The sequence below is a fragment of the Zeus faber genome, assembly GCF_960531495.2.
Source record: "Zeus faber genome assembly, chromosome: 2".
Lineage (NCBI taxonomy): Eukaryota > Metazoa > Chordata > Actinopteri > Zeiformes > Zeidae > Zeus > Zeus faber.
Window position 1 is genome coordinate 20,718,456 of NC_137189.1, and position 13,823 is coordinate 20,732,278.

The window sequence follows — 13,823 nt, forward strand, 5'->3', positions numbered from 1 at the left end:
TCCAAACTCAAAACCACACATGAGAAACAGATACAGGTCAAAAGAAAGATTGTATTTTATAATCTTATTATTACATCTTTATATCGTCAAATGTAATCATATTGTGTATTTTTGTCTCTCTCTGTTTTGGAGGAAAAAACAATATTTCTTTCTTTTGGAGCAAATCTGCTATTTCCCAGGACATCTGCAGCGCTGTCATAGATAGCTTTAGCAATTCCCTTGATACAGTAATCATCATTACCTCGATGTTTAAATATAAATTAGTCAAACTGTTGACGAACGAGCGTCAAATTTCCATGACGATCACATGTGACCGGGCTGAATTTGGAAGATCTTCAGTCTGCCAAACTGTGTGAGGGGATGTAAACACTTGAGCTTGAGCATTGCACTTCTACTGATATTTTAATCAGTAGAACTGCATTGCTTAAGCTCAGTGCTCAAGCTCAAATTAAAAGAGATTTGTGTAAGTGTAAGTGTTGTCTTAAGTGTTTGACTCAATGCTTTGTCACAGTTACTCAAATAGTTATTTGAAAATAGAGTTTTCTGGTACTTGATCTGGTAACATTTTAAACTGACAGTAATTTTGATGTGATAGTTCTAGAATAGAAAAATGTGACAAGTGCTTGACAGTTTGTAGTTGTGATTCAATTTTGCCAGTGAACTGCTCAGGGATCCATTTGATGTTTGTACCACTAGCAGATAAAAGACAACAGATGTGAAAAGCAGACAAATTAAGACACACCAAGTCCAATAAAATTAAGGGAAATTGCAAAGTTGGCAGATATACAGCTATGACCAATATCTAACAGCTCAATTAAAGTGTGCAGGTGGAGGTCGGGGGCACGGCCTCACCTGGCGTTTGACCGGCTCGGGCAACGTCTTCTCCAGCAGGCCCTTCAGCAGTGTCTTACCCTCCTTGCTCTCCTCCTCGCCGGCCTCCACCGCCTTCTCCTCGTTGCTGCTCGCCTCCTCCTTCTCTCCGGGCAGTGCCACCTCGTGTCCCTTCCCCTCCTCAGCACTCTCCTGTGTCTCCCCGAACACGTTGGGGTCGATGAGCAGCAGGATGAGCCGCACCTCCTCGCTGTTGAGCACGCCCATGATGAGCAGCGTGCCGATCAGCTTGAGAATGGGCACAAACTGATACTCCACGCTGCCTCCCACTGGATCCCGAATGTGCACACCGCCACCCTGTACGGCCTCCGTCAGCATGCTGATGGCCTTCTCTTTCAGCACGCCCATCGGGAGCTGTGGGCTGTGCAGGTACTGGTGGCGTTTGGTATTGATGACGCCCACAGGGGAGAAGTTGACGCGGGGCTTGAGAGAGGTGCTCAGCCCCACGCCAGGCAACAAGTGGCGCTTGGACTCGTCGGGGAACAGCTTGATGGAGCGGGTCTCATCAGTCACGGGGATGATGAACTCGTTGTTCATCATGAGGCGGGCCTCCTTCGCCGTCTCCAGGTGCATGCTTGAAAAGGAATACAATTAAAGTGGTTATCCGGGATATTATATCGTTCAGAAATCCTCGATTTGATACTTTTTTTGGTTGCCACTTTTTAAGAACAGACATTCAATGTATTTCTGTTATGCATGTGGTCCTCTGCTGTTTCCATTGTTGGTGGCGGGGTTCGCCTTACCTGCCAAGAATGCACTGATGAGGCACGTGTGAGAAGTGAAAGGCAGCTGCGCTACATTTAATAAATTGTAACTAGTTGTTTAATAACTAGTTGTGTTCAGTAAACTGTCAAAATTCACAAAAAGAAACCAACTAGACTCAAATGGATTTCGGGGACTCGCAGTTGCAGTGTAATCCATCGAACACAGGTGGATTGGATTGCCACATTAAAATAATAACAATAATAATAACATAAAATAATCTCACATATAATTTTCTATCATATTTCAAGTGTTCGTGCTAACAATAATGACCTAATTTCAGCCTTATAACTAGGTAATCTGCTTCTGAGCATTCCATTTACACCATCATTGAGCCAACGTTTTTGTCCAGAGCAATTTATATGCAATTATTCATACACCAGTGGACACAGCCATCAGAAACAATTAGGGGTGAAGTGTCTTATTCAGGCCGACGTCAGCATCCTAGCAGGAGGAGCCGGGTATCAAACTGGCAGCCTTCGGTTTACTAGAGGACGCACTCTACCTCCTGAGCTCTTGCCACCGTGACATGAGAGGCTGGGCCAGACACTCACCTGATGAGGACATTGTAGAAGCCCTCCCTCAGCATGCCAGACAGGTACTGGTTATCGATGGTGTAAAGAAGCTGTGATTGGTCCAGGTGGCTGCAGAGGGCGTGGGCCACGCGGGTGTTGCCCAGGGCGCAGAGGGCGCAGTACAGCTTCAGCGTGTGATAGTGGAACTTCCTGAGGTCCTCATGCTCGGACAACTCCAGGATGTCCATGCACCTGAGGGAGAAGGAGGAGGAGAGAGGGAGAAATGGAGAGAACACAGGTGGGGTAAAAATGACAGATAAGAGTGTGTCTTAAGATGCTTCAGGGTTGTGATGCTGATGCACTTGATGGCACCTCAATATTGGGCTGATAGCTTGGGTCCAGAATATGTTTTCATTCTATCGTAACACATCCCTAATTTATGACTAAAAGATGCATCAAACATCTCATTGTAGGAAAAAAAATAAATGAAAGGCCGGCCAATGAATTAACACAAATAGTACAGTAATTATATTTTACTTCTTTTAATCTATTTGATCTTAATTATCTATATTACCTGTATTTTTAATCTTTTCATCCATTTTAATCTTTATGCACTTTCTTATTTGATTGTACTTCTCCTTTTACTACACTTTTCTATTTCTTACATTTTTATTTTCTGTAAAGCACTTTCAGTTACAGCTGATGTGTGAATCGTTCGATACAAATAAAGTATCTTATTATAGCTATAGGCTCACATGAAGCATTTCCAATACAACATTAATACAAAACAGTGAAACTATATATCTCCAAATGATGGTACATCCTACATTCCATCAAAACACTAACGGGGGTATTCACGAGAGAGGGGTTTCACAATTAACCATTATTTCCATATAAAAGCATGTGGAGTGAAATTCAGATGGGGACCTGTTCTCCTCGGGGATGTGCACGGCCATCATCTGCATGGGCTCCAGGCACTGGACTACCCAGCCGTGTCGTTCGCTGACACGGGCCGTCTCCACGGTGAGGAAGGTGTTGGGCATGCGGCTCCACAGCACTGCCACGATGGTCTGCACGTCCAGCCGCAAGGGGCACTGCGGCACCGGGTTCCTGTGCTCGCTCCTAAAGATGGCCGACGAGAGGGGCATGGCGTCCTGGATGAAGGAAAAAAAAAAACAATAGACAAAGTGCTTCCAACGAATTGAATAAATCTTCCAAGAAAATATTTGATATTTATATATCGAACTATTAAAGAAGGAATGTCTGCATGTCTGTCTGTCTGTATCTCTATGCCTGTGTGTCTATGTGTGTATGTATGTCCTTTGATTATCTTGACAACTGTTTTTCCGATCTACTTCACACTTCGCGGGTGTATTGCTGGAGACCCAAGGATGTGCAGTGTCGAATTTGATGCAATTTAGACAGGCTACAATATTAATAAACATTTAATAGACATTGACTCAGGGCTCTGAGATTGAGACACAGAGCGTCTCTCCCCGGTGTACGACTTTAACCGGCATTTTCTTCCTCCATTGTGGATGACAGGACTAAATCATTGACATTTTGTCAAACTGGGCCATTCAAATGTCTTAGAAAGTCTTACACTTTGAACAGGCGTGCGCTAGTCCATAAAAATGCTATTATTTTTACTTCAGAATCAGTTTTATTCGCCAGGTACATTTACTTATACCAGGAATTTGTTCTGATGAGGTTTGGTGCGTTTCTCCACATTCGACTCCATAGTAGGGGATTCACCAAATAGTCAACTAGTCTGCTGCTATAACCACTAGTCAGCACTGTTGGCAGCAGTCGACTAGTCTTCGACCAGATTTACAATAATTATTGTATTTGTAAAAATGTATTAAAATATGTGTAGGCAGTGGATTGAACAGCCTTCGATTGGTAATGACTGGAGCAAGAAGTCTCAGGCTGGTGACGATATATTAAATTATAAATATTAACTATTACTACATATTAATTTATTACAGCTTATTACAGTATCTACAGTGTAATACCAGTGTTATTGCACATACTGTACAATATTGCACAAGTTTATTGCACAAGATCAGAACCAAAAATGCCAATTGAAGAAAGTCCCAGTGACAATGCTATTATTTTGACTTTGTTATGCTGGTCGCTGGTACTGTTAATGGTAATGGCTGTGTGACTGAGATGCATACAGTGTTGCATGCCGCGACAAGTCACGGTCTCAAAATAATGACAGCGAGGAAGAATCTTCAGGGTGACAAACCTTGCACTTGTCAAACTCAAACTGGAAGAGGTTTGCACAGGTGGGTTGCACGAAAACTGCTGGGAAAAGTTTAGTGTTGGGCTCCACCTAGAAAGGAAAAGTGAAACACAGAGTTGAATACTTGCCAGTCAGATCCATTATCTATAACTCTCATAATCCAACACATGGGTCTCTGCTCTTCACGTAGCTATGATCAGGCCATGATGAGATCGGATGGTCGGGGCAATTACACAAAATGTCACTCAGGGCTTTCAACCTACAATTCGTTGAATAACCTGGGTTTAAAATGCCGGAGTTATGCCTATTGTGGTGGCATATCAAAGGCAGCCATCAGAGAGCACCAGACACAAAGACGATAGCATGAGAGCGAGAAAGCGAGACACGGAAAGATGGAAGAAGGGGGGAGAGAGAGAGAGAGAGAGAGAGAGAGAGAGAGAGAAAGAGAGACGGGGGGGTCACAAGAGGTGACTGCAGCAGCAGCGGAAAAGAGCCCCCTGTTTAATATGCCACTTGACTTCATAGTCGGTGAAACAAAAACAAAAAATGGGCCGAGGGAAAGGGCTCTGAACATGCCATAGGAATTGAGAAAACATTTAACTTTTAATGTTGGGTCAGAAAGGTCAAAAGCTTGAGATGATCCAGGTCATCTGGGGTTGACCAGGCCACCAATTACACATATTGCAGTCATTAAGATTCAGAATTTTGGCTGAGTAAAGGGTCTGGGTTACCTGGTAGGCGGTGGGCAGCTCCTTGCCGTTGGCGGCGAAGGTGACCAAGCCGGTGGCCGTGTCAATGAGGCAGCCGATCTCCAGGTCAGAGCTGGAGCGTCCGGAGGAGGAGGAGCCCACCGCGTCGGCCCCCCACACCATGTAGCAGTTGCTCCTCTGGACACTGGTACCCAGCAAGAAGTGGAGGGATTAGCGGTATCGGAAGGGTGGGTTTGAACAGGTTCATATGGTCTGAAGTTATGATATCCGGCTTGCGTAGAAGCACTAAAACAAGACGTTGACGGGTGATTACCCTGCATGTCTTATCGGAAGTGGCAAAAGCTGCCAGGCAAACGCCAGATAACAGTCTTAACACTTTTGGCAAACAGGTAATTTAATGACCTGACAGGGTAACGTCCCCTGGCCAGGGCTGTGGAGATACGCATTAAAAGTGTCATCGGTGTCCGAAAACTACAGTTACTACGCTAGTGGATCTTAGCTCTTTAAATTCAGCCTGCTTGCCAGGCCTTCCACAGTATCCCTGGAAGGACAAAGTGTAGAACTCAGCGGATTTAAATCCAAAAACACCGGTGTGTTCGTCGTAACAATGTCGCCCTTTGTGCATTGCTCAATAATTTCAAGGAAAGTTGATGGTTTCCATGACCACTTCATTTCACGCAGTAACGCAGAAGCTTTGAGATGACCCTAGCTAGCTGTGACCACGCCGGGTAGCAGGCTGAATCATGAGTGGACAGCTACTACATCATATTTGGCGCGTTCTGGCGTCACTGGCCCTGTGATTGGGTAGGAAAGCGCCTTGCCTCTCATGGACGCGGCCCCTCTCGTCACCCAGCGTCACGGTGACCGTGCGTGTCTTGCTGAGGCTGAAGCTCTTGCTGTGGAGATGGTAGTCGGGGGTGACCCAGCCCACCCAGACCGACGCGGGGTCCTGTCCAGCAAACACTCTCACCGAGTGGTAGTACTGTGGTAGAGAAACACGCAGTGTCAGAAGAAACACTCGAATGTGTTCCACATTCGGAAATGTTACACATTCGGAAACATTCCCCAATGGATACATTACACATTTGGAAACATTCCACATTTTAATCTGTGGAAAGGGTTTTGAGGTGCACTCACCGTTGTGATACTTCCATAGTCCACAGTTCCGTCCTCTTTGGGAGGCTGACTGCAGGGGGAAGAATACAGAATTGAGAATCATTCAATCCCATAGCATATGATTCTATAACAATGAATTGACATTTTATACATAATGCAAATTGCTACCAACTTTTCGACGTACTGTCCGACGTGCATTAAAAGAATGTTTCACAGAACAAATTCATACAGAAATTAAATCCTTGAAATTATTTGCAACTACAGTGGTATTTCAAAGCGGAAAATGGTTTTGTAACTTCCAACCGAATGTTTATTGTTCTTTACTAAATCTTTACCGTTCATTGTTTATCTTTAGGGACATTTTTCTGGGTCATTTTATTGTAAACATCTTAGATTTATGGCACTCTGTATTGTTTATAGCAAATGTATCCATCTTCTACGCTAGTTAGTGTTGGGTTTATGTACATTGACAATTTTTTCTCATTTATTTTTTATGGTCACTATCTAATTTTTTTCGTTACTTTTTAGGTTTGTATTTATTGTTTATTATTGTATATCACCATATTTTAATTTTATTTTACTGTTGATTATTCATTTTATTGTATATGCAAACACCTTTCCCATTCTCTTGTTAACTATGAGGTTTATTGTGTACCGCCATTTCCTTTTTCCACTTTTTATCTTTTAAGTATCGATATTGCAATTTTCCATGAATCTTACCTGAGTTTGAGCGACTCGTCCAGTGCAGCGGCAGACGACTGGAACTCCACGGGCATGCTGAGCCGACAGTACACTATGTCGTTGTTGCTGTTCTGGGTGCCAAACGTCTTATGGGTGACCTTCAGGCACGGGGGGCTGTCCACGGTACCGTCGATCCTCGTCACCTGAGGAGGGGGGTTCACAATCGGACACCATGGACACGGGGGGGAAGCAAACGTGGTTAGGTGTGCGCGGCAGTGACATGCGGCAACGTCAACGGCTGGAGAGGTACTGGCAAGTATCAGAGCCAGATTTACACACATATGACCCGATAGAGGTAGCTTAAATTCACCAAATTAATTTAATAAATACAGTTGGTAGGTTGCACAATGACTATTGGTATGGCGACAGTATGTTTCACATCTCATGACTTTATCAACACATACAGGTAAGTTACGTATTCGATTTACATTTTATATGCAAATGCAGTTCCACTATTCATACAGTACTCTTTCAACACAAATGTAAATATATATTGCATGGTCTTACCTTTACTAGTAAATGAAGTACATTCGCCTATCCTTCTGGACAAAGATGTCAGTGACTTTGTTGTAGAAGTCCTCTACATTTTCTTTTAGTTTTAAAAGACTAGTCTAGTCAGCTAACTCAGAGGGAGAGGGAGTGTTACGTTGGCTCAAGACACTTCCCCCTCAGTGAGGCATCGCTGCCTCCCAGGGTGCTTTTTCATTGCACTTTTATGATGAGACCAGCGAGCCGAAATATCCCAAGTTTATACACATACACAAAATAAGTTGCCTGGACTATGGAAGGTGAGGACATGTAATGAAGGGGTCTACAAGCAGAGCTCTGCAAATTTGCTGATTTCAACCATAAAAAATGATTGGAATCATAGAGTAATGACATCCATAATGCAAATCAGTGAAAAAAAATAAAAAATAAAATGAAAAAAAAAGATATATATTGTATTTTTTATACTTTTCATAATCGCTATTTTCATTGGAGTATGACAGGTGAGGCTCTCTCTCCCCTGCCTCCCCTGACTGCACGTCCCCGGTGTGTGGGTGTGGTACAACTAAAATGAACATGTTAAGCGACAAGGTCCAGTATGTATTGTAAAAAAAATAACTAAAAACCTTACTGTTCATTCTAGAATATTGACATTCTGTTGACTGTTTCATTTTTGGTTTATCAATTCTGTTTAGGCTTATATTTAATGTTTTGTCATGAGGTTTATCGTACATTGCCTCATTCTCATCTTAGGCGCAGCTTTTTGGTTCACTGCTCGCTTTATTTCATTGTGTATGACTAAAATTTTCATTTCATTTTCAGTTAGTTTTTTTCTGGGTCACACATATACATATATACACACACACACACACACACACACACACACATATATATATATATATATATATATATATATATATATATATATATAAGCTGTTGCTGACGCTGATATTTCCCTCCAGTATAAATAAAGTATCTATCTACATATCTATCTATCTATATACCTATCTAAAAGGTAGTATTTTTGAACCACTCTTGGAATTTGAATAAAATGATTAATGTCAAGTGCAAGAGGCTTCCTGTTTTATATTTGTGTGAACTACCAATTTTATCTTAAACAAAATGTGCTTTCTCCATTTCCTTAGTGCAATCCTCACATTTGACAACAGCTAGTAACCTCACGTCCGTTACCTCAATGTGGGTGTGGTCCTTGGGAACGTTGACGAAGGTGGGCAAGCGTTTGCTGAACCACATGGTGACCTCTCGGTTCATATTGACGGCGAAGGGCTCAAAACCCTCCTGGAGGCCGCACATGGTGTAGTACTTGAAGGTGCTGGCGTTCTTGCCCAGGTTCATCCGGCCTATCTGCGACATGGCCAGACTGCACACTGGGATGAAGCCTGATTTTGAAAGATTGAACGAAATAATAGTGTGTTTGTCAGGGTTCATTCTTGCATTACAAAATGAATGTCAAGAACATTTGAGTGCTTTTTTAAGCATGATTCCTGTCTTGCCTATGTTTTAGAGCATGGGCTGACATTTGGGTAGAGCACCAAAAGGTAGAGTCAAGTTAATAAAGCACTTCAAATATTGACAAGCTACTTTTGATTCATTCAAGTATAAATAAAAGTAGCTTGTCAATAAATAACTAATGATAAACAACTTGAGTAAGAGGTCAAACAGTTACTCAACTAATTGAGAAATTGGAAAAACAAAAATGTTTTTTTTTAACGTGTCCAGAAGATATTGACAAAATGTAACTCAGTAAAAAGACATTACTTTATAACATATAACATAACATATATGCTCAAGCAGCGTTACCTATTGTTACAAAATCTAGTATTGTATTGTTCCAAAATCTCTTTAAAAAGATAACATGGAACTACCCACCTCTCCTATACAGCTAATTTTCTCCACCGTGCATGGCCTGTAGCAATGTAAGTAATGTGGTTGACACAGAGTTATAGTCTTTGTAAAAAGGTCAGTTCATTTTAAGTCAATTTGCCAAATAAATGTAGTATTCCCAGTAACACTGTTAGTGTTTTACTTGTTTCGCAGTTTGTTTGTTTTTTGATACTGCCTAACGATTTGCTGCCAAGAAATAATTGATGCGTCTTCAGAGACTTTTTGGAGGATTCAAGGTGCATGAAGAGTAAACGCTGTTTAAATCGGCAGCGTGCAGTGCAGATAATATGCATTCTAAATTCACACATGAGAACTACACACACAAGACACAAAGATATTAATACATTTGTCATGCAAGCTCAGTTGAAAAAAGGGCGTCAGTAATTTTTGTTCAGGGTATAACCATTCTGAAGCCGGATATCTTCTCAGAGTGAACACCCGATAGAGGAACCTCACCGTCCTCAGTCTCAAAGTCAGTGAAGCAGAGCTCCGAGCCCTTGCTGGTGATGAGGAGCTCCCCGTTGAGAGTGAAGATCATAGACTTGTCCTCCATGTTGATCATGCAGCCCACCACGTCACCCTTGTTCCATGTCCGGCCAAAGTATCGGCTGCCTGCGTGCATCCGACGACCCTGGAGAGAGGGACACAAAATTACAACAACAAAATCACCAGATGACACATGATGATGATCCCCTGGGCAGCTGGTGAAAGCGAAAACGGACAATGGACAATAGTGCAAATGATTGACAAATTCTAGAACGGTGCGTCTATTTGACTTGCCACGCCTTTTTTTTTTTTACCCGGTATCCATCGAAGACGAAGGCCTGGTCGTCCAATCCCAGCTCCACATCGGGCCTGCAGCGGGGTCGGGCCCAGCCCACGCGCATGTCCCCGCCACTCAGGGCCTCGAACTCAAAATACCACTTGCCTGTCTTCACCGCGTACGTCTGCTCCACGCGGAAGAAGCGAATGGTTTCTATACTCTGGCCATCTGTAATGTGCACAGCTGGAGACAAAAAGGGAGGGGGGCTTGATTGAGTTTTTTAGAGATAGATAGATAGAGAGATAGAGAGGTAGAGAGATAGAGAGATAGATAGAACAGTTGAAATTTGGTAATGGACACTAGAAGTAACAATGTAAATATTATAATTGAATGAAATTTATATATATGAATGAAATATTTGTTTATATAAATTTAGACAAATAAAATATAAATCTATAAATCGAAAAAAATTTTTTAAATAAACCTAAATTTAAACAACAAAAAAAAAGGCCAATATACGGTAAATTAGAGATGAACTAGAAGGCACAAAGGTTAGGGAAAGTGGCCAATATGCAATTAACCTTAAAATTGATGCAATTAATGGCAATAGGAATAAAATTAAATCTTCCATTAAACTGGTAAAAATAAGCCTAAAATAAGCAGTGAAGAATAAGAATTTTGGCAATATGTGATGACCTAATGATAACAATACAAATATAAATAGGCCTAGAAATGAACTGTAACCAATAGAAATATACCTAGAAATAAACAATAATAATATTTAATTCATGAACTTTTTCATTATTTAAAAAAAAGGTTGCACGCTCACCCTCCTGGTCTGGGGGGTCGATGTTGTAACCGTATCCAACCACAGTCCTGATGGCCTCTCTCAGACTGTCCCTGTTGGACTTCTTAGTGCGCTCGTCCAGCAGAGCATAAGGCACCAGCCGCGGATTACGCCTGCTCTTCAAATCCTGGGAACAACACAAACTGATACTATGAGCAAAACAGTGCAGGGAACAATTCTAGAAAATTCCTCCAAATGTTCCAGATTCTTAGAAAGGACTGTGACGCTACCTGCTGGATGCCGTAGGTCCATCCTTGTTTAATTCTGTCCTTGGCCCACACGTTGTGGGCGTTCTCGGCCAGTTTATCAACCAGAACCTCCTGACCGGGAGTCAGCTTCACGTCAGCAAGGTCCAGCGGTGTCGGCTTATATCCGTTAGACATCATGTAACTACAAGCAAAAACACACAGCACCTGTGTAAGGTCTGTGATCGCAACTCTGCTAAAAGTGCAACACGGAAAATCCTGAAAGTCACTTTAGGACCTGGGATGAAAAAGACAAAGTGCCCAAGTCAACCAAATGATTCATGGAGCCATAGCACACACGTTGAGGTCATAGCATTAATTATGGCGCTGTTCCATGTATTGAACATAATATGAGCACCGGTAGAGACAATGTGTTATTTCATTCAAGTAGCTTAAGTATTTCTATACTGATAATACAATTCCAACTGTTTCATGTTTCAACAGAAAGACTTTTCCTTGTTGTTTTTCATACTATGTGTGTCTGGGGTGATTGTGGCAAAGTGGAAGTGGGAGGCCATACTCTTTGGTAAGTTTGATTTTCTTCAGATCGTCCTCAGCATGAACGTTCACTTGGGCCACGTGGCAGCCCAGCGCCAGCAGGGTTCTGAGAGGAGACACAAAGCCGGAGAGAAACAGCTGTAGACAAACTAGAGAGTATGAGCCACCAGAAGATGTTATAACAGCGGCAATTCAATTTTGAATAAGCATTCAGATGTAACGGAGAAAAAGCCTAGCGGGGGAATGCATCAAAACGAGACGATTAAACGCAGCCGATTGAACATTGATAGTTCCCTGGTAATCGGTACCACGTCAGGTTGGGGCAGTAGCCAATATTTGCTTTGGCTGTGGCCACAGTATCTATTGTGTTGTACGCTCTTCTGGTACGAAATTGTCAAGATTGCATATCTGATTAAAGCGCCAAGAGAGGGATCCGATTTGTGGATCTGAGCCCAGTGTTGGTACAGTGGGATGGCTCAGTGGTTGGCTGAAATAAGGTTCAGACCCGAGAAATCAATCGTAAAAAATTCTGCAGGAACGGTCTGACTCATTGGAAGGCAATGCTCAAGTCTGGAGCCCAAATCACCCTGCCAGATGAAATCAGATCCTAGCGCGGGTATTCTGTGAATCCCAGATTGGATTGTTTAGAAAACAGGGCGCCGGGTAAGCCTTACTTCAGTGTCTCGCTGGACATCTGCAGGTTGTAATTCCTTTCGGTTTCAGGAAGCTTGGTAAAGTCCACGAGGCACGGGTGCTGCCTTTTGTTGTCATCACGAACCTGAGGAGAAAGAGCGGTGATTTGATTTTGATGACTGAAAAAAAGCGCTGGATGTTTCTTACCAATGTCATCATTCAAATTCTACAAATTCTACAATTAATTGACCAGCTCATCGACCAAACAACCTTTCCAACCCATCTCTCTATATGTCCAGATTCTGTGTAAGACTTCACTGGATGGGGAAACAATGTAGCTGCGTCCGAGTTAATCAATGCTTATCATCACGGACGCCTGCCAAGTTTGTCCAGCCTGTCCAACATGGTCCTACTGGATTTGGGGGGCGGGGGACAAGGTGGATGGCGGATAAGGTCACTTTGAACTTGCTGAGGGCTCGTCGGAAGAAATTTAAATGCTGTAGCAGCAGCTGTGGTAGCTAAATACTAAATAAATAAAGCCCTTCGAACCACATGTGCCTCTTTGCTTCCCGGCCTTAATTAATCTGGCTGTCACACCGTTGAGAGGTGAGACACCTATTAAGCTTTTTCAAATAGCCGCTGTGTCAACAGGCCTTGGGTAATGAATTTATGATAACCATTACAATGTGAAAGATATGAGTGAAAGAATAGAGTGAAAGAAAAATGGATGCAGGATGAAATTATTCAAGACACGGATCTGATGAGACACAGACATATTGGGTTTTCCACCTCCTTCTTAGCTCTATTCTCTAGTGTCCTGCTGTCGTAGAATCTGAAGGGCAGATTCACAAAGCCATTGTGTGGCTTTTATGGTCGCTAAACCGGCTCAAATAACAGAAAAAGCAAGCGTCTAATTCTCAAAGCACAAGAAACGCTGAAATGCACCGTTAACTGCGCTGCCACGCAAATAGTCTCTGCAAAATTGCCCCTTTCTATGCAAAGGATCCTCATTGCAAATAGTGTTAGATTCACAAACACCAGCGCTAATAGCCACACAGAGTTAGAGTGAAATTATAAGCGTCTGAAGAAACCTGGTGGTAACTAAAAGAAAAAAGACAGAGCTGCGCGATCATTATAATTATAATTATTACTACTGTCATGGCATCTGTAGCTAGCGGAACGGGTAGCAATCCATGGTTTTCAAAACACACTCCGAAAGCAACTTGCTGAAACTTTAAATAATTTATTGTACAAAAAGGTATTACAAACGTTGACAAAAACTGTTCCATAATTCCTATCAAACTCAAAAGATATCATAATAAAACAACTAAAAGTTATAGAGAACAGAGTAAAAGTGGAATATAATGGACAAAATTGGCATTGAACCACAGATGGAATCGAACCTCGGTACCATGGACAGCTCCACAGGCCGCGGCCTTTTCCGTGCAGTGGCCCAGAACTTT

The 13,823-nt window shown here is 42.4% G+C and overlaps 1 protein-coding gene across 2 annotated transcripts in view; it reads right to left on the bottom strand.

Annotated features, from left to right (window-relative positions):
• The window catches only part of ryr3 (ryanodine receptor 3), a 126,609-nt gene that overhangs the window by 61,866 nt on the left and 50,920 nt on the right, over nt 1-13,823 (bottom strand). For both annotated transcript variants that reach the window (XM_080024059.1, XM_080024058.1), the window contains 15 exons: nt 12,402-12,505; nt 11,750-11,833; nt 11,215-11,374; nt 10,967-11,111; nt 10,175-10,380; nt 9,831-10,005; nt 8,661-8,869; nt 6,963-7,126; nt 6,264-6,312; nt 5,948-6,108; nt 5,148-5,310; nt 4,420-4,506; nt 3,096-3,322; nt 2,208-2,420; nt 853-1,465 (listed from right to left, as the gene is read on the bottom strand). In XM_080024059.1, the coding sequence (XP_079880185.1) occupies nt 853-1,465; nt 2,208-2,420; nt 3,096-3,322; nt 4,420-4,506; nt 5,148-5,310; nt 5,948-6,108; nt 6,264-6,312; nt 6,963-7,126; nt 8,661-8,869; nt 9,831-10,005; nt 10,175-10,380; nt 10,967-11,111; nt 11,215-11,374; nt 11,750-11,833; nt 12,402-12,505 (2,760 nt within the window). The remainder of the gene's footprint in view (nt 1-852; nt 1,466-2,207; nt 2,421-3,095; nt 3,323-4,419; nt 4,507-5,147; nt 5,311-5,947; nt 6,109-6,263; nt 6,313-6,962; nt 7,127-8,660; nt 8,870-9,830; nt 10,006-10,174; nt 10,381-10,966; nt 11,112-11,214; nt 11,375-11,749; nt 11,834-12,401; nt 12,506-13,823) is intronic.